This window comes from Aptenodytes patagonicus, chromosome 4, assembly GCF_965638725.1.
Source record: "Aptenodytes patagonicus chromosome 4, bAptPat1.pri.cur, whole genome shotgun sequence".
Classification (NCBI taxonomy): domain Eukaryota; kingdom Metazoa; phylum Chordata; class Aves; order Sphenisciformes; family Spheniscidae; genus Aptenodytes; species Aptenodytes patagonicus.
The window spans coordinates 48080460-48099324 of NC_134952.1; the positions used below are offsets into that span (position 1 = coordinate 48080460).

An 18865-nucleotide genomic window follows, 5' to 3' on the forward strand; every position below is an offset into this window, starting at 1 on the left:
AGAAATTATGATTGCAATCTGAGCACGTTAACAATATCAAGCTGTGATGGCAAAAAGTGTCATACTATGATGTGTAACCACAAACAGAGCTTGCAAATTGGATGAAAAAAAAAAAAATCCTGCTGCTGCTCTTGGTTTTTGTAAGACTGTAGTCTGACTGCCACGTCTAGTTTTTCTAGACAGATCTAGTCCACTTAGTGAGAGTTCAGGAAAGAACGAGAAAAAGCGATGAGCACATTACAAACAAGGGAAGACTGCAGGAGCTGGGGTTGTCTAATATACTGAAGAAAAGACTAAGGAGAGGTTCAGACAACATGCTTTGCACATATAAATGTTAGCTGCCATGAGTAAGAAAATAAACAGTTCTCCACGTTAGTGGTGGTCATGGAACAGTGGACATAACAGTCTTCATAGGGGATTTCCCTTGTATATTAAGACTTTCTAGCAGGACAGGTAGGTAGAAGCTGGTTAGTTTGCCTAAAAATGTTGTGAAATCTAATTTTTTTTTTTTTTTTTTTTTAAGAAAATAACTGTCAGAAGTGAGTTACATATAGATGACCTTGCTTTGGGTAGAATAATGATTGGGTAGTTTTAGTGTGATGCTTCAATGTAATAAATATTGCCATACATAATTTTAAAGATTTGAAGATGCTACACAGAAAAGAAAAGTAAGTATTCAGAAAATGCCCAAAGTTACTTGGAAACAAACTTTGAACCACATACTTAGCTCATAGTGCAACACCACAAGTTACAGAAATGTAATGCTTACTTGCAAAGTTTCATACAACTGAATTTAAAAAACCAAACTTCCCCAACTATGCGTATCCTGGTCATGATTTCTACATAATGTTCTTGCACTTAAGCAAACAGTTTAGCAGCAAACACAAGTAATTTATTTTACAGCACTTTTTTTTCCCCCCTGTATTTCCTTCAAAATTCTGAAGTGATTAGAAGATAAAAGTTTTTACATAAACTGATGACTTTAAAGAATAATGCTTCTAAATAAAAAAATGCTTCACATCTTCATACGTATCAGTTCCCTAAAGAATATTCCAAGACATATTTTACATTCAAGTCAGTAAGACAGAATGTTATAATAAAACAAATCAGCTTGCAAATACATACAGTATTACAGACTAAGAATTAAAAATCCATTTATCCACCATCACAACAGTGAACTGCAATTTATGATGACATGAAGTTTAATACCTGAACCAGAAAAAAAAAATTAGTAACTATAAAATAATTTAGCTTTATTTAATAAAATCCTTTGATATTCTTACGTTCCAAGAAATGCAGAAACAAACATTTCCAGATTTTCTTTCATGCCAAATGGGAGCATTTAGCAAAGGTTTTCTTTTTCACTTGCCTGAAGCAAGTTAGGGTAAACGTTGGACATACATTTTGAAAATTATTATGTATTGCGATATACCAATATTGTCTTTCTGATGATATTAAACAGTAGCACCATCTACTGGTCCAGAAGATCCTTTCAAACTTTAGAAAAAGCTGTGGAGAGTGATCCAGCCAAAACGATGCAAAATGCTACTGAGAGTAACACGTAGTTTTTCAGTCCCTGGATAGTGAAAGAGAGAGAAAAAGAAACATATCATGTTGTCATAATAGGTACCACTTCACAAAAAAAAAAAGAAGTAAAATAAAAAACTAGGGTTTTGTTTTGTGACAAAATTATGAATCCATTACATGTAATGGTAAATTTTATATCATTTTATTTCATATAATGTTTGTAACATTTGCTGTTCAAAACAGTTTAATACAAGTAATCTATGATGCCATACAGTTAGTAAAATATTCACAGAATTAATTCAGCAATTTTTAAATGTACTTTTAAGGGCCTTTGTCTATTTTCAGATTATTTTTAAGCAGTAAGCACTTATGCAGAGACTATTCTAAAATGTATGAAAAGGATGAAAGATTGGTGAGTCACAAGGATTTGGATAATGAACACGATGGTCTTCTAGTGTGCTACAACGTTAATCTGCAGTGGGAGAGAGAGAGAACTTCTAGTTCCTGATCCAAGGATGCCTAACACATTTTACACAATCACCAAAAATATTGGGAAAGATGATCTCCAATGGCAAATTAGGTACCTATGAATCCTGGACAGATTAGCTAAGGGAACCTGAGGATTACACTGCTAGCCTTCAGTGCTTCAAATTCCACTAGAAAAATAATTTCTGCCATATATGTTAATATCCACTAGGGTAAATTAGCCAGTTCTAGGCAATCACTGCCATATCAGTTTAGCAATCCCTACGTTATACTGTAACTAGCAAGGCCAACTAACCTCCGTCTCATTTTTTGGTCCTTTGGTGAATCTGACCCTAAAAGTCTAAGGTACTTATCTATGTGTGATTATTAGGACAACTGCTAATTCCCCTGCCCCCAGTGAATGAACTGGCTCAAATAAAGACTACTTTCAGGCTGTGCTTGGCATCCTGCCTCCTGGCCCTGCTATAGTCTTCATTTACTCCCACTGCTGCTCACACAGTTATGGAATTAAAATCTTCATTCCTGTAAAAATTGTTCACAGTTCTTCATCTTTCTTGGAAAACTTAGTATTGCATGATATGACTTTCAGCTTCATAATGCAATACTTGTAAGGAGGAGAAGTCTAAGAATACAGCTGTATATGAAGTCATGCTGTTCCTAGAGCTAGAGACAAGCGAGAGACACTAGGTAAGAGATCTAATAAGATTACCTTGATTTCTTTAAATACAAGGACTCCCCACATTGCAGCAACAAGGCCAGGACCCTAAAGAATAAGATTCATTTGTACATACATTACAGCATTTCACTAAAATGTGCCGCCTTCTCATTATTGTTCTCAGGGTGGTTGAATTTTGTCTGGATAACAGATTTAGGCCTTTCCATTCCGTATAATTAACAGCACTTACGGCAAAAGCATAAACATCACTGAAATCTTTACAAAGTAAGACACAATAAAATCTTCAAGAAGGGCTAAAGAGGCAAGAAACTGTTTTTTTCAGAGAAGGCACAATTTATTTCTAAATTACACTGTGGAGTCTGCACTGGCTGTTATACGTTCTTTTAGTAGGCTCCAAACAATAGGCCTCACTTTAGTCCAAACTACAGTCCACAATGTTACCACATTTCAGAGGACTATTCAGGTTTATTGGCAGCTACCATGGATATTCCCAACATTTCCGTTATTAGCATGGCTAACTAGTTGGACAAAGTTTGATTTTATCGCTCAGTATGATATCAAGAGACAGGAATGTAAATGTATTTCCTGTATAGCAGGCATCTGGACAAAGCAAAGCCAGCCAGATAGATAAGTCAGGAAAACTACTGATTATCTGTGATGTTGTCGTACAGATTTCCTAGCTAACAGCAAACAGTGATACACAATAATAATTTCCAGGCACTCCTGGTAATATAGTTTTTCCCCTGTGGGAGCAATGATCTGAATTTTCATGACTGATGAGAAAATATTATCTGAATATGAAGCGAAAACTGGCTCTGTTAATGCTTCCCATTAGAGCTGCTCTCAGAAACACTTGACAGATGTTTGGACAGTGATCTTCCTCTCTCCATCTTCAGTACCGCTGATAGGACACAGATTTAGGCCAGCAGGAAACAGTGTCTCATGCTGAATGTATTTGTGGGTGTTGTTTCCTAGTGAAATTGCCAACTATTATTTGAATAATAGCTAAGGTGTTACTTCACTTTCTAGATAACGTACGTTGCGAGAGGAATGCATTTTAAAAATGAAACAAATTGTTAAAGGGATGTGATGAATAGCTGTCTGAAATTCTCTCTAGGATGAAGTAAAGCAGCAGTTGCGAACCTGTGGTCCAGATAGGCAGTTTCTCATCAGTGCTGTCCTTAAATTTTTCATTTCGTCATTTTATATCCTTGCCCTTTAGGCATACTGATAACTGAGTTACTAAAGCTGCTTTCCATTAATCCTTCAATTTCTAATTAGAATGATCCCAAGCCTTTTTTTCATTGCATACTGCAGAGTTTATTCTGATTTACTGCATCTTGAGGCAAAGCTTAATCCATATTAATGTTGTTTCATTAGATTGCTTCCAAAATACAGCTGTTCAGCAAAACTTCGGTTTTGGTATTTATGAACTCCCATTTGCCAGAAGTTATCCACCTTTGCAGTTATCCACCTTTACTTTACTCCAGAAAGTAAAGGCAAAGTTTATTTTTACCTAGTGATGGAATTTATGCAGCTTCTGGAAATTAACAGTGCTTTAAAGGTACAGTATCATAAATAGGAATAAAACAGACAAAACGGGCCAACCTATTTTTCCCTCATTGGCATAAAAACATTATTTTCAGCAACACATAATCTGTTCTGCGTGTTCAAGAACTGTAAAAAGAAAAAATACCTGACTTAACTAAGCAAAACGACTGCAAGAGGATAAAAATCACAAATGAAAACATCCAGAACAAAATGTACTTGCTGGGATGAAAGTATAAAACATTTCTTCTTTTAATCACTTCAGTTTACTATTTAATATTGATATAGTGCTGGTTACAGAGCTTTGGATTTTACATAACCTAAAGACTCACGTTTTCAATTCCTCTGTTTTTTATGCTTGGCAGTCACCAAGATGGTGCTTGTCACAGTCATGTATGTTCCTAAAAAACCAAAGGCTAGCACAGACAAGCAGAAGAAGAGGCAATGTATACTCTTGATTAAAATGCTCTAGACATGTCATAATTTCAACTTAATTCCACAAATGGGGGGTGGGGGGCAAACACTTCACTTCTAATTCTAGTCACAGATTTTGTTTTTTATATACTTACTGCAGTAATTATTGGAAAGCTGACCACAGCACTGAGATAGTGATTGGCTATGAACCAGCAGCAATTGGCTATTGCCCAAAGCACACCAGAAACAAACCCTAGAAAAATAAATCCCAAACAAAAACATGCACAGCAAGGTATAGACAGCAATTTGTGGAACATTTAAATTCATAGCATAATACAGAAACTGTATGTATGTATTTTAGTATGTTAACTACTTTAACAAGCTGGCTCTATTAATCTAAACCAAAGCTCAAAGGACAAAATCAGCTACTCCAACTGAAGTAGCGAATTAATTAAAGTTCACAATTTTCTGGGCAATGTGCTCTCTACTCTCGCAGAGTCAGTTTTTGAAAATCCACCGTATGCGATATCATTTTGTTCTAATTTCAGGTTAGAAAAAAATTTATCATTGTTTCCTAACCTTAATTAATTAACCTAATAGGAGCGATCTTTCAAAAGAGACAAAAAGTCAGATGAGGAGACTTGAAAGGTGAACTACAATTCCAACACATAGCTTGAACTAATCACTGCAAAATGGTCAGAAGAAGTAATTGAAATTAATTGCTAATTTAAAAAACAGTCATACCTGGCAATATGGCTTGGGGATAAACATTAGGTTTATTTTTCCTGACTACACAATAGATCAAAAAGTAGACAGTACTTGTAAGAAATATTCCACTGAAGTGTGCAAACACATAATCTAAATCTGAAAGAGAAATTACAAAATTATATTAATTTAAAACATCAGCTATTAATTTTAACTAAATTTATTTCACTGATAGCATTCACATAGACAAAACCACATAAGGTGCTACTGCTAACAACTCAAATTCAATTGTGATTGTGACGAATACAGCTGCCAGTCTGACTGTGGATGGATTTAGTTAATCGCACATATATTAAACGTGAATTAACTGCTGCATTGACCCTAGGATTTATCACAAGCTTTTATGCATTTTTGTGAGTTGTTCTTTTTTGAACTCTATTAGTCAAACATTTTATTTATTAAAAACTTAAGAAAATCCTCAGATGAGGCTACAAAACTGAGGTGGGGATTTTACATAGTTACATCCTCTCCTGACCATCTACATTTGTATTCCTGGATATAGCCTTGTTTCTTTTCTGTACATTTAAGGGCAAGACAACTGCATGTACTGTGTAAGCTAAACATGGCACAGTTTTGTCCTGTTTTTTATCTTGAAAAACATATCACAATTTTGACCACTATGATCATTAACAATAATAAATCCTTTATGGACTTGGTATGCGCTAAAGAGAATATTTCCAATATGGTGAAGCAGAAGCATGTAGCAAGGTGATCTCTATCTCCTTGGAGTTGTAAATCCTCAACAGGAAAGACAGCTACAGTAATGATAACATCTGTTTTGTCTAGCTGCGGAATATATAAATTGCATTATTCAAGAGAAATTGTATGTGACATAGCAATTTCTTAACGGCAACATTATGCGGTTTCAGCAATACGTTGCTCTTAAGCTACTGCTGGTATTACCTGATAGACTATACAATAAATCTTAAGGAAAATGTTTCTGGGGAAATGTTGTTTGAAACTGGCAATTAGGCTTATGTTAAAAGGTTTCCATTTCAAAACCTACAGGTTTTAATTACTTACGTTGTTATGTATCTCTTCTGCTCATCAATTATGACAAGCTTCTCGTCTTCCTTTATTGGTGTACTAATTAGGCAATTGGTACAGCTTGTGCCCTTGTTTACCTCATGTTCCAGGCATATGAGCTTTGTATTTTGAGAACGCTAGCTATGTTTCAGAAGGCACTAAACACTATGAGTTAAGTATGGTATCCTCTGGGCTGTTTCTCACTGTTATTTTAGCGGTGTAATTCACCTCTGGGAAAAAGGAAGTACTAGTACTGTGATTACGACAACATATAACATAGTGCAGAACTGATAAGTTGTTGTGGTATATTTCCAGGCATATCAAGAATTTCACCCTGTGCCTTTACGAAAGCAGGGGACCACCATATACTGATGAAATAAAGTAGAAGTGACCTATTAGCCTTTACCAAATTGACTTGCTCCTGTGTATATAGTTTCATTTCTTCTTCCATGGTCCTTGATGTAAAGTACTGGTACAAAACTGGAACCGTAAAGTATTCCAGCTACTACAGCCAGGATACATCCTCTTTAAAAAGAGCAAAAATCAGAGAAAATAGCCTCGCGTTAATTAGGGAAGTAGACAATACACTTAAGACAAGTCCAGTATTGCAGTTACAGACTGTGTATCATATGAAGATTGCTAGTAACACTATAAAAATAATACATTTTAGCACATTTTTATTTTCTAGTGCAGAAATGGTTCAACGTAGTAACTTAGTTTTCTTATACTTTGTGGCCAAGTAACACAGACAATTCCTGCCCAAAGAGTCTGCAGCCTGAATTAATGACAAGAGAAATCGACTAACTAGGATTTCCTAAACACAGAGCTAGCAGAAAGCGAACAAAAATATAGTTCAAATGCTCCCACCATCAGCTTCACTGTTGCAGTCTATATATTCTTTATAACTATTCCCAGGTTCATTGCCTACATGGTCCCCTTCTCTGCCTCTACATCATTGTGTTCTTCACTGTCTCCACTCCCCACACTGGCCCCTTGCTAGCTACTGCTTCCACCTTGGAGCACTTCTGCTGTCTCCTTACCATACTGCCATGCCTTCTCCAGATGTATTCACTCGGAAACCACACCTGGAAGCATGTTATTAGCATAGGCTCCCACTAAGCTGGAGTGCTAATCAACCAGGTGATAAAACACAGCTCTGTAATTACTTAGTTGTTATTGCTATTTACTTTGCAAATGTTCTTTTGTACTAGTAACTAATACTTACTCGATAAGGTAAAGCACACTCAACAGTGCAAAGGAAAAAATCTAATAAATTGAGCAGCTATTCATATATAGATATGCACACTAGACTAGTACTTTAAAAACTGTTAGCGCATGACTGCTAGGAAAACCACAGGACACAAATTCTGCTCTTCCTCTGTGTTCAACTACTTTGTCCGGCTATTTGGTCTGCACCAGTGAAAGAACTGTTAATAACTTACATGAGTCTTTTTTTTGCTGGAGAAAGTCTGTTCACCCATGAGTCATCAGAGGTATCTTCAGAAACATTAATAGACTGCAAAAAACCAAGAGTTTTCACTCAGTTTTTGGTTTTTTTTTTTTTAAATCTCAAACATTGTATTAAACAGAACAGTTTTGATCTAAGAAAATAAAATTAAAATGGAAGGAAAAACAATAGGAATTTACAGAAATACTCTGAAGAAATAACAAAATAATAATTGGATCTACCTACCTCAAAGTTTACAAGTATGAGTTTGGATATGGATTTGGGGTTTACTACATAATAGAGCACTCACTAGCATTTTTTTTTAAATCTGCATGCAGGTAGATCTGATTTTCAAAACTCATCCTTCCTTAAATTTCATGAATGATTTAATCTATAGATTTTACTTATGACGTGTTTTTGCCTTCTGTCGACAGCTCTGGTGTTACTATCAGAATATTAGGACTATTTGCAAAGAGGGAAATTAACACTCTTGTCTGCAGCATAAAGAAATTGCAACATCCCTTTATTCTAATCCTGCAACCAGATTGTCTTCTGTGATTTGCTCTGGTAAACTGGAACCTCTACTGAGCATTGAGCACAGCTAGAAAACTCTGAGGAGCTCTCTGTTCAGGTAGCAACTGAGTTTTGATGCATCACTGACCTACAAGAGTAAGGTACAATGGTAGTAGGAGCCTACTGTTCTCCAGCTTTTGTTGCATACTTTGGGCTCCCGAAGGAGCGACAGCCAATCTGGCACCCCTCCTTGGCTTCCAGCCTGTGCCACAGCTGATGCTGAGAACCAGCAACTCTTGACAGTCTTCTGGCTCTGTAATGTGGCAAAAATCTGGTGGATAAGAGTAACACACCATGTTGCCTTTCATCTAAGCACCCTCCTAGTTTTATAGTTAAGTTTTAATTAAAATTGCTTCCTATTTTCAGATAGGGAAGTTATACACTCTGTCTTTTATATAACCTCTGTCATAATGAGAAAGGACTTCTAAGCCATTTAAAGCTCACAATAGAGAAAGAACACTTGGGAAAACCTTTTCTGTTGCTCACATTCAGCTGGCTATACAAGATCCACAAATTAAATACAATCAATGCATATTTATGTAGCTTTATGTAGTCTACCACAAATCCTAGCAAATCTGGTTAACATTAAGCAATTTTTTTGTTTTTAAATGGGTAAGTACTTTCACTGCTGTAAAATAACAACTGTAGAATACTTACGCTTTCTCTCAGTAAAGGCGTACTTTCTAATGAAGCTGAAGAACTCTGGACTTCAGTTTTTATAAAAAGAAATATGACGGCACTCAGAAGAGAAAAAATACACCAATAAATACCACGTCAGCTCGTAAGAACATAACATTTAGCATCCAGATACAAAAGTTATATTTGGAGGCATACTACTTTATTTTCATTATTGCCTTAGAGTCGCTTCAATATATTTTAAAAATACAATTGCTTTTAACAGTCTTAACAAATGACTTAAGTGAAAGTAAGTAAATAAATTAGTCTTTCTATCACTTTATAGATCTCTCTTCCATGTAATGGGATTGAAATGTCTCCTTTTTACAGTGTGTAGTTACAACCACATGCTAACAACAGTTGCTTTAGTTAACAGTGCCCATTCGTACTAAACCACACATACAATGGAACATCTGCATGAAAATTCTGTATGGAACAACTTAAACCTGCACAGAATTGGCTCTGTACCCAAGGAAAAATGTTAGGTTTTAGTCTTCTATCATAGGAGGCTGAGGGGAGACCTTATCGCTCTCTACAACTACCTGACAGGAGGTTGTAGCGAGGTGGGTGTCGGTCTCTTCTCCCAAGTAACTTGTGATAGGACGAGAGAAAATGGCCTCAAGTTGCACCAGGGGAGGTTTGGATTGGATATTAGGAAAAATTTCTTCACTGAAAGGGTTGTCAAGAATTGGAACAGGCTGCCCAGGGAAGTGGTTGAGTCACCATCCCTGGAGGTATTTCAAAGATGTGTAGATGTGGTGCTTAGGGAAATGGTGTAGTGGTGGACTTGGCAGTGCTAGGTTAACAATTGGACTTGATGAACTTAAAGGTCTTTTCCAACCTAAACGATTCTGTGATTCTATAACTCTATACGCGAGTGAGGGAATACTGGTCCTACAGGGCCTCAAGCGTATGTGGAAGGAGAAGGGGTATTGCTCAGTGATGCTCCAGTGCACTAAGTGAATAAAACGAAGAAGAAAGGGTAACATTACTACTTGTACCCCCAGTTCCAGTAAATCAGGTAAATACGTGTAATCAGGACTGGCAGGATCTGTTTTTTATTTTTATGCAAGATATTTTAATGATTTAGGAATTTCTTCTCATAGCTGTAAACAGAATGTCTCCGTTTGAAGAGTGATCCATCTGCTGAAGGAATAAGGATGGATATAAAAGGATGTCAGCTTCCTCCAGAGGGACTAGGCAAACATGCACAGGTTCCACACAAGAGGCTAAAATGAAATACATGCTTCTGAGCTCTGTAGAGCAACACACACAGTCTTTGTGCAGTTTGCCAGGAAAACATGTTTGGTCAGGATCTTTTTCCCTGTTGATCACTTCCCCGTGATATCTCAGAAACAGGCAGGAAGCAGATGGTGAGCTGAATGAATTCATCAGGCAGGAATAGCAGTACTGTTACTATTTTGTGAGTACCTCACAAAATCATCTGCTACACGTAACAGCAATGGGCAAAAAGCTGCAGAATCTTAGGAAAGAGGAAGACTGGAAGCAAAATTCATGAATCTAAGGCAGCAGCTCTCTCCTAGCAATCAAGAATGGCTCCATCATCTCCATGTTCTTAACACCTTTTTTTCCTAAAGGCATTATGTACATCTGCTGTTTAGCACGCTTATGGCAAACCTACTGCCCCTGGGATTTAGAGCCACTGTTACGTTCCTAGAAAGACCTTCCTGGCCACCCAGTTGGAAAGCAAGAACACTGCTACATAGCAAAGACCCTCTTTCCTCTGTGTTTGGACCAAAATGTGCACTCATACAAATAATAAGCAAAAAATAAGAGCAGAAGTGCTTCTGAAGATCCCAAAGTAAGCTGCTGTTTGGGAATTGTTGTAAGTGTGGCTTAATAGTTACAAGAACTATTACCCTGGTATCAATACAGGCTGGGGGATGAAGGGATTGAGAGCAGCCCTGCCGAGAAGGACTTGGGGGTACTGGTGGATGAAAAGCTGGACGTGAGCCAGCAATGTGCACTCGCAGCCCAGAAGGCCAAGCGTACCCTGGGCTGCATCAAAAGGAGCGTGGCCAGCAGGTCGAGGGAGGGGATTCTGCCCCTCTACTCTGCTCTGGTGAGACCCCACCTGCAGTACTGCCTCCAGCTCTGGAACCCTCAGCATAAGAAAGACACGGACCTGTTGGAGCAGGTCCAGAAGAGGGCCACGAAAACGATCAAGGGGATGGAACACCTCTCCTGTGAAGAAAGGCTGAGAGAGCTGGGGTTGTTCAGCCCAGAGAAGAGAAGGCTTCAGGGACACCTTCTTGCAGCCTGTCAGTACTTAAAGGGGGCTTATAAAAAAGATGGCGGCAAACTTTTGAGCAGGGCCTGTTGAGACAGGACAAGGGGGAATGGCTTTAAACTAAAGGGGGGTAGATTTAGACTAGGTATAAGGAAGAAATTTTTTACACTGAGGGTGGTGAAGCACTGGCACAGGTTTCCCAGAGAGGTGGTGGATGCCCCATCCCTGGAAACATTCCAGGTCAGGGGCTCTGAGCAACCTGATCTAGTTGCAGATGTCCCTGCCCACGGCAGGGGGGTTGGACTAGATGACCTTTAGAGGTCCCTTCCAACCCAAACTATTCTATGATTCTATTGAGGACAAGAGATAATGCAAAGCCTCTGGCTTTTCATGGGCCCCAAAGGATCTAGGAAGGGGTCCTATGGTGTATTCTACAGTTAAGAGGAAGGATTTGTACCCCTGACTGAGTGAAGTCAGATCGGAAATCTCACAGAGGTTTTCTCACCAAGATTCTTCTAGTCAGTTTCTCCTCTCTCACAAAATTTAGGGAAAGTGAACCATTTGAATAACCTAGCTAGGAAGACAATCAGTGTGTATCATTGCTTTGCCTTGAACATGCCTACCAGCATAAAAATATATTTCTGTGTTCATGAATAACGATTTCACCACCATACTGGATAACATGTATGTTTCTATTCTGAAATATAACACTGACCAGCTAGGTATGGATAGCTCATGAATTCTGCAGTAAATCAATTTGCAAGAAATAATTCAATACATTTGCCCTCTAGTTAAATTGTTCCTGTGGTTATTAAATATATATTTCACATTATAGAAATTTATTATAAGAATAAATTTTTACCTTAATAGTGAAAGTCCAGCTCCAATAGAATTTAAGATTGGTCTTGATACCTCTTCTGGGTCAATTCCAAACCAACCAAACCTGGAATATTTAACCAGTTTCACTTAGTTGCACTGACTGCATACAAATAGTTAAATTATAACCCAGCCTTGGAAATCTTTACTCATGTAAATAATTCCTCTTTAAGTTTATATTTGCAATATTGGATTGGTGCTTCAGTTGGCTTGCAAAAAGCTACGTCTACTTTACAAAAATAATCTTTAAACTAATTTAATTTATAATGATTTTTTTTAATCTGGGTATTTAAAAATTGAAGTTAATTTAAATTATTTTATCAGCCCACATTGTAGAAGAAAAAATACAAACAGTGTACTAGTTTTACATTAACAGATACATTATTTATTCGCTCAATTATGTTAATGAACATCACTGGGCATTCTTCTTCCTATTGACATAGAGGAAACATGAAAAGATACAATAATTAACCTGAGTACTTTCCACTGAGAGGGAAAAAGATCTTACATATATGATAAATACTCTTTATTGGTGATCGTGTTTTCATTGCAGTTATTAATGAAGAATTGGCAAAATTAATTATGTATGACTTAAGACTTAAACATACTCACCTTGAACTTGCCCAACCTGTCAGCAAATTAAAAGAAGCCCATATCAAAAGACCAAGAGCTAAGCCAATAGTTTTAACAATAGGGACAACTGTAACATTGCCTGAAATACAAAAAAACAAAATTAATATCAGTTAAAAATTAGACTGCGATCTCGTATATTTTTGCTTTAGATTCTGTGACTGTTCAGAAGGCAACAAAATTTAGGCAACTACAAGGTGGTAGGAATTAGTGTTTTTTAAAAATACATACATTAAACACAGACTTTTCCTCAATACCATTTTTAAAGTTATTTTTGGTGTGAATTTGCTGCTTATAAGATAAGCATAATAAAACAATATTTGCTATAAGGGTACAGCTCCATTAATATCGAGACTTTAAAAAGCCAAATAATTACCAATTAACTACTACCTTATACATGGAAAAGTTTTTGTCACTGTTTTTTTTTTTATGAAGAGCGAGGATTACTTTGTGTTTCAAGAAACAGAATCTCTTTATCCTTACCTGTAGCCCACACGAAACCCCCAACCATAGCCAGAGGCCAAAACCGGGGGCAATTCTGGATTAAATTGACCACCAAAGAAACTATCCATATGGAGGCACAGAGAATCCACTGGAAGAACATGCCTATGGAAAAATCAAATGCACACAATAGAGAACTTGTAGAATATTGCATGTGTGAATGTCTTAACATACTATGTTTTAGATAAAGTAGTACAGAAAGAATTGAAAGGTGGCCACCTCCTTTGTGAATTTCAGGGATATGTTACAATATATTCAAAAGATGTATTTTAGGGTGGGGTGTTATAATTCTGACAACCTTTTCCTTACCATGAATTCTTTATACACAGCTGCAAAAGACACTTTGCTGGAGGAAGTGTACACAAGCCCTGATTCTCAAACACATGAAAATTTTGACAGGCTTCTGACAAAGAGGATATTCAGTTACTGCAAACTTCTCCCATCACCCTAGTAGCAGCTAACACAGACGACTGCACAGGACAAAACTCCTTCAAAGATCAGGGCTCAGGCTTTTCCACTAATCCATGACATTGAGGATGATAAAAACTTTGGAGAGATCTCTTCTACCTTTGTAGATTCTCTAAGGGTCAGCTAGGCAGACCAGTTAACTTTATGCCAGCTGAGCTAAGACTTCTGCTTTAAAGTCTAGCCTTGCCTTGTTAGGGCCATATTTGGCACAAAGAGAGAGAGGTTATATTCAGCCTGTAATGCAGATACTATTATTGCAGTAACATAATGGCAGATTTATTCATCTAGTGATGTGATAATTGACTATGCTTCATATAAATATGCAAATACAACATGAACCTAGTACAGTAAAGTAATAAAATTCCAAGTAGGAAATAGAAGCGATTGTTTCTTCTTACCGAGTCACCAGATGAAAGTATTAAAATTTCAATTTGTGATTGTTTTTATGTTAGGTCCACAACTGAAAGGCAATACTTCAAAGTCCAACAACTTTTAGAGTATAAATAACACTGTATGTGTTTGAGAATCCCCACAAGGGTAGAAGAAAGGACATTTCACTTTCTATTGTGAAATGTTCATGAAATGCACATCATCACTGTTAAAGTGCACAACAACACATAAAAAGGCTCTTCTAAAGATTTGCCACTTCCTGGACCAATACATTATTGCCTTATACCCTAACAATAGCAAAGAAAATTAAAACATGCTCTATGGATTAAGGCTGTGATGATATTTATAACTCCAGCTATAGAAACTCCCATATTTGCTGGTAAAATATTATTCCTATTAGCAAAAATACCAAAACCAACAAAAGAATATAAATAAGTTTACCATCACCAGTATCAAATTTCTTAACAGGCACAAAGTTTGTCCCAAATAGAAGGACAGCTACTGTGGAAGAGGTAAAGCCAACAGCTAGATCTGTTCCGTTGCTGATGTTAAAGGTACTATAAGCTTTCCCGATGTTCATCTTTGTTCCAAAGGTGTCTCTTTTTGTGGAGTTGTATTGCTGTGGGTCCTGACAGATTCTGAAATCAGAGTGTGGAATTAAACATGTGGAATATTGAATAATACTAAGCTAGTTCAGAAATCTGAAACTTAAAGGACCCTACTTATCAATCTCTCAAAAGCTGGAAAGAACTGCAAAGTATACTGTAGAATCCCATGAAAAGCTGCCATAAAACGTGAATGAAGTAACTTAAGAACAGATGCACAAAAAAATCACTATTGTATTTCATAATCAGCTTCACAGAAAAGCATGTCTGAAAACATACAACAGTGTGAATGTAGAGATGCACTCAAAGGTTATGAGGACTTGAATCTGTGAGGCCTGTGGGAAGCCCTGACGCTTTAGGGAGATGCTCTATCAGAATATTCCTTATTCCTGTAGCCAAAGTGGGGTCACGCTGGGGTGTGTAAAAAAGCAGGGGTTAGACAAAATCTTAATTGGCAGAAGTAGCTATAGCAATTTGGAGCCCCACTGCCTAGAAGTCAGGAACAGGCACAGAGATTCTATAGATGCCAGAGTGGGATCAATATAGGATCATAAGGTAATCACAGGGATTGCTCTAGCTGATACAAAACCCGAATAAAGGCTCATTTTTTTCCGTGGGGAACAAAGGGAGAAGCTGCCTCTAAAGTTTCTTTATTCATTCCACGTAACTGTAAGAAGATTTTTTTAATCCCATAATACCTCCCTTTTTTTTTTAGTGGGAGATTAATCTTGAGGTTACACCCAACACAAGTACCACATATATGCTTTTGATATGGATTATGACTTTGACAGAAAACGTGGCTCTGAAGACAACTGTAATAACATGATCTTTGCATACATAATCTTAACACCACACTTAAAAGACTACATATAAGAAAAGTGTTTGGAAATTTAACTTCAAATGGCAACAGGGTACTTAATATGCTGAGTGTATAATGAGGCAAATTTATAGAAATACGCATGCAATCCTGTTGTCGAAGTAATGCTATTTATACTGAATCAAATGACATCCTAATGCAGTTTGACATTCCCCAGTGTAGGTGGACTAGCTACTGCCTGGAGGAAAAAAGCTGAAATAGGATGGTGGAAATTTTGCCAAGTCTTGTAAGGGGTGCTCTGACTACACTCTCCGCACAAAAGGAAGAGCTGAGCTGCTGCACATTCTTTCATCTTATTTTACCTTCCAGTCTTACCTTCTCTGGAGTCCTTAGGACACTGAGAACTGCATCTGCTGAGGCTGTGCTTTTATCTACAGCTTCAGCAGGGCCATCAGTGTCGGCTGAAATTAATTATTTGCATTAGCAGGTGAAAAGTTCAATCCCACAACTAATATAACCATTTAGTTTCTATAATTTTTCCCCTCGAAAGATGTCAGTATATTTTTAACTTGAGTACTTAGGAAAAACACAGATGACATTTAGAAGACACATCATGAAGGTACAACAGCACAGGTATTTCCATTTATCTTATTATCTTTTCCTCCTTCACTCTTCATCTTTCTTGCCTACTTAGAGGATAAGATTCTCCAGGAAGTTTTCACCGTATTTAAGACTCTTTGATAAAGTACGTTTACCTGGGACCTGTAGACACTGAGCAGTGCAAATAATAATGCTGGGATTTCTTCAGAGACTGACTTCACAGGCTAAGAAACACTGTGACACCACAAGATTGGATTAAGATAGGCTTACATCAGCTGTCTTCATTCCATCAAACTTGACTCAGTGAATAAATTTAATTCATTTAGTGGAATGCCTTCCCTCACGAGTAAGGCATAAGAGCTTGCTTTTGCACAGGAAGAACTTCGTGCTGTTAAGGACATGGAAATAAAGCTGATTACACTGCACCTCTATGAATGCAGGACTCTACTTTAGCCTTTAAATAAATAAGTCATTATGCAGGTGAAATACTAAGAACCTCTCAAATTTAAAGTGGTTTATCAGCCTTTTTGATTTTATTAATGTACAGAGAAATGTTACTTTAAAAATATTTCAGTTTTGTATCTACTAAGAGAAAATCTGTGTGCTGTGGGGCAATATAATTTTCTGCTTGCTTTTTATCTTCCAAAAATCTCTATATTGTGCACACTGAAGACTGTCGCACAACTGGAGAACCAGAATCATGACACCAAAAATGGAAAGGAAACACAACTTCCAATTAACCAAGGAAGAGTATGTTTCATTCAGACTGTTTAAAACTCTGTCACTTTCCAAGGTTTGGGGCACTTAGTCCCCAAATTTGGCTAAATTTCAGACTCAACTTTCAACTCCATTTTAATGCCTCAACCAAACAAGGCCTGGAGCTACCTGCTCTAACTTCGATGATGCACTGCTTTAAGTGGGGATTTGAACTAGGTGACCTCCAGAGGTCCCATCCAAGCTAAATTATTCTACGATTGTGTGATCCAATGTCAAGAGCAAATAATGAACTGGCATACAGCATTAAGTTGACTATACTTTTTTTGCACATGCTTGCACATACTTTGCACTTCAGAGAATTCACTAAAAGCCTCTTCTCTACAATCGTAGGTATTGCCAGATTGACTTGCAGCATACCTGCCTCCAAAGGTTTATAGCTGCCAAATGCCAAACCAGAAGCACTTGCTGCATGCAGCTGCTGAGATGTTAGAACGTAGTGGTTGTACCTGAAACAGAGACAGAGACAACTGAAACTGTTGCTGTTATTGAAGGGTTTTTTTCACTAAGTAGCCCTTACTGAAGGGCACATTGGGGTTCCCAAGCCGCAGAGGAATTATAATGGAATTTTGTTGGCACACATTGCCCTTATCCTAACTTCACTGGTTTACCTTACTGGAAGGTTGTGCTCTGCATTTTCACTGTTTCCTCAGAAATATGCCACCATTTTCTTCCTTCGCACAGAGACACAACAAATTATGATGCTCACTTAATGCAATAGCAACACATTGCTACAGTCTCTGCAGACAGGCATGAAATCAAGAAGCCTGCCCTTGAGAGTTTCCATCTCAAGGTAGATCCACGCTGTTGTCAAGATCAGAAGGAAACTGTCTGTGCTAATTGAATGGGTATTTTTAGAGGCTGCATGTCACATTGGCTGTTTATTTGCACGTTTCTCTTATCATCTATTTGCCATTAAGGGTAGATACTTTCATCCTTCTTTTAGGAGACTCCTGTCAGTCCCGAGGTGGCCCAGAGCGATGTCCTCAGGTGACACCGTGACCCCTGACTAGCTGCCAGAGAAACGTTTCTCTGCTTCCCTAAGATGAACGCTTTTGAAAGACATTCTTCGGGCAATATTTTCAGTAAGCGGTATCGTGCAACAAGGGAAAACGCGCAGCTGAGCTTTCGACATAGGCGGATGCCGCTTCTCCTATTTTCGCCAACACGCCCGGGCTGCCGCAGGGCAGGCCCCCGCTGCAAGCGGGACACGGCCCGCAGGCGGGGCAGGCCCAGCCCTCGGCCAAGGCCGCCGCTGTGAAGGAAGCGCCAGCCGGCTGAGCAGGCCAGCTGCTCGGCAACGCACCCTGAGAGGAAGCTCAAGAACCCCCCCTCCAGCCGGACACCTTCCTTTCCCCAGCGCCCTGTTCCCGGCTGACCGCCGCGACATGCTTTACGGCGCTCCCCTCCCGCAGCCGGCGGGGCGGGAGGCGGCCGGTGACGGGCCCGCACCGGCTGATCCCTCTCCTGGGCCCTCCGCGCGGCCTCGGCCCTCGCAGCGCCGCCGCTGCCCGCGCCCCTCTGCGCCAGCCCCCGCCGCGCTCACGCACAGGCCTCCCCCGCCGCTCCGGCCTCTCGCCAGGGCCTGCGCCGCCCGCTGCAACGCCCCTCGCCTCGGCCCGTCTCCTCCCCGTCCGCCGCCCCGGCCGGGAATGGGGTGGAGGCGAGCAGGCGGAAGGCGAGGCAAGCCTCCGCACCCCTCTCGGCCGCCTTCCCCCGCGGAGGCCCCGTGGCCGGCAGCCGCCGCGGAGGCGCCCCCGGGCTGCGGAGCAGTGCTGTCATGGCGGCGGCGGCGGCCCAGCGGGCCTCTCCCGGG

General features: G+C 38.9%; 1 protein-coding gene across 13 annotated transcripts; it reads right to left on the reverse strand.

Annotated features, from left to right (window-relative positions):
• Positions 1-870: 870 nt before the first annotated feature.
• Positions 871-18663, reverse strand: TMEM144 (transmembrane protein 144). 13 transcript variants are annotated; one of them, XM_076336613.1, is made up of 14 exons: positions 18600-18663; positions 17410-17498; positions 16051-16663; positions 14695-14891; positions 13378-13500; positions 12877-12976; positions 12251-12331; positions 9120-9201; positions 7885-7958; positions 6849-6967; positions 5396-5515; positions 4807-4904; positions 2723-2776; positions 871-1576 (listed from the first exon to the last, which is right to left on the reverse strand). In XM_076336613.1, the coding sequence occupies exons 4-14, from the start codon at positions 14831-14833 to the stop codon at positions 1493-1495; spliced, it is 1074 nt and encodes a 357-aa protein (XP_076192728.1). In that variant the 5' UTR covers positions 14834-14891; positions 16051-16663; positions 17410-17498; positions 18600-18663; the 3' UTR covers positions 871-1492. The 13 variants fall into 13 exon arrangements, with proteins under 13 accessions (XP_076192728.1, XP_076192729.1, XP_076192732.1 ...); XM_076336614.1 differs by lacking the exon at positions 18600-18663 and adding an exon at positions 18502-18529; XM_076336617.1 differs by lacking the exon at positions 18600-18663 and having other exon boundaries at positions 16051-16136; positions 16431-16663; positions 17410-17758.
• Between the last annotated feature and the right edge of the window lie 202 nt (positions 18664-18865).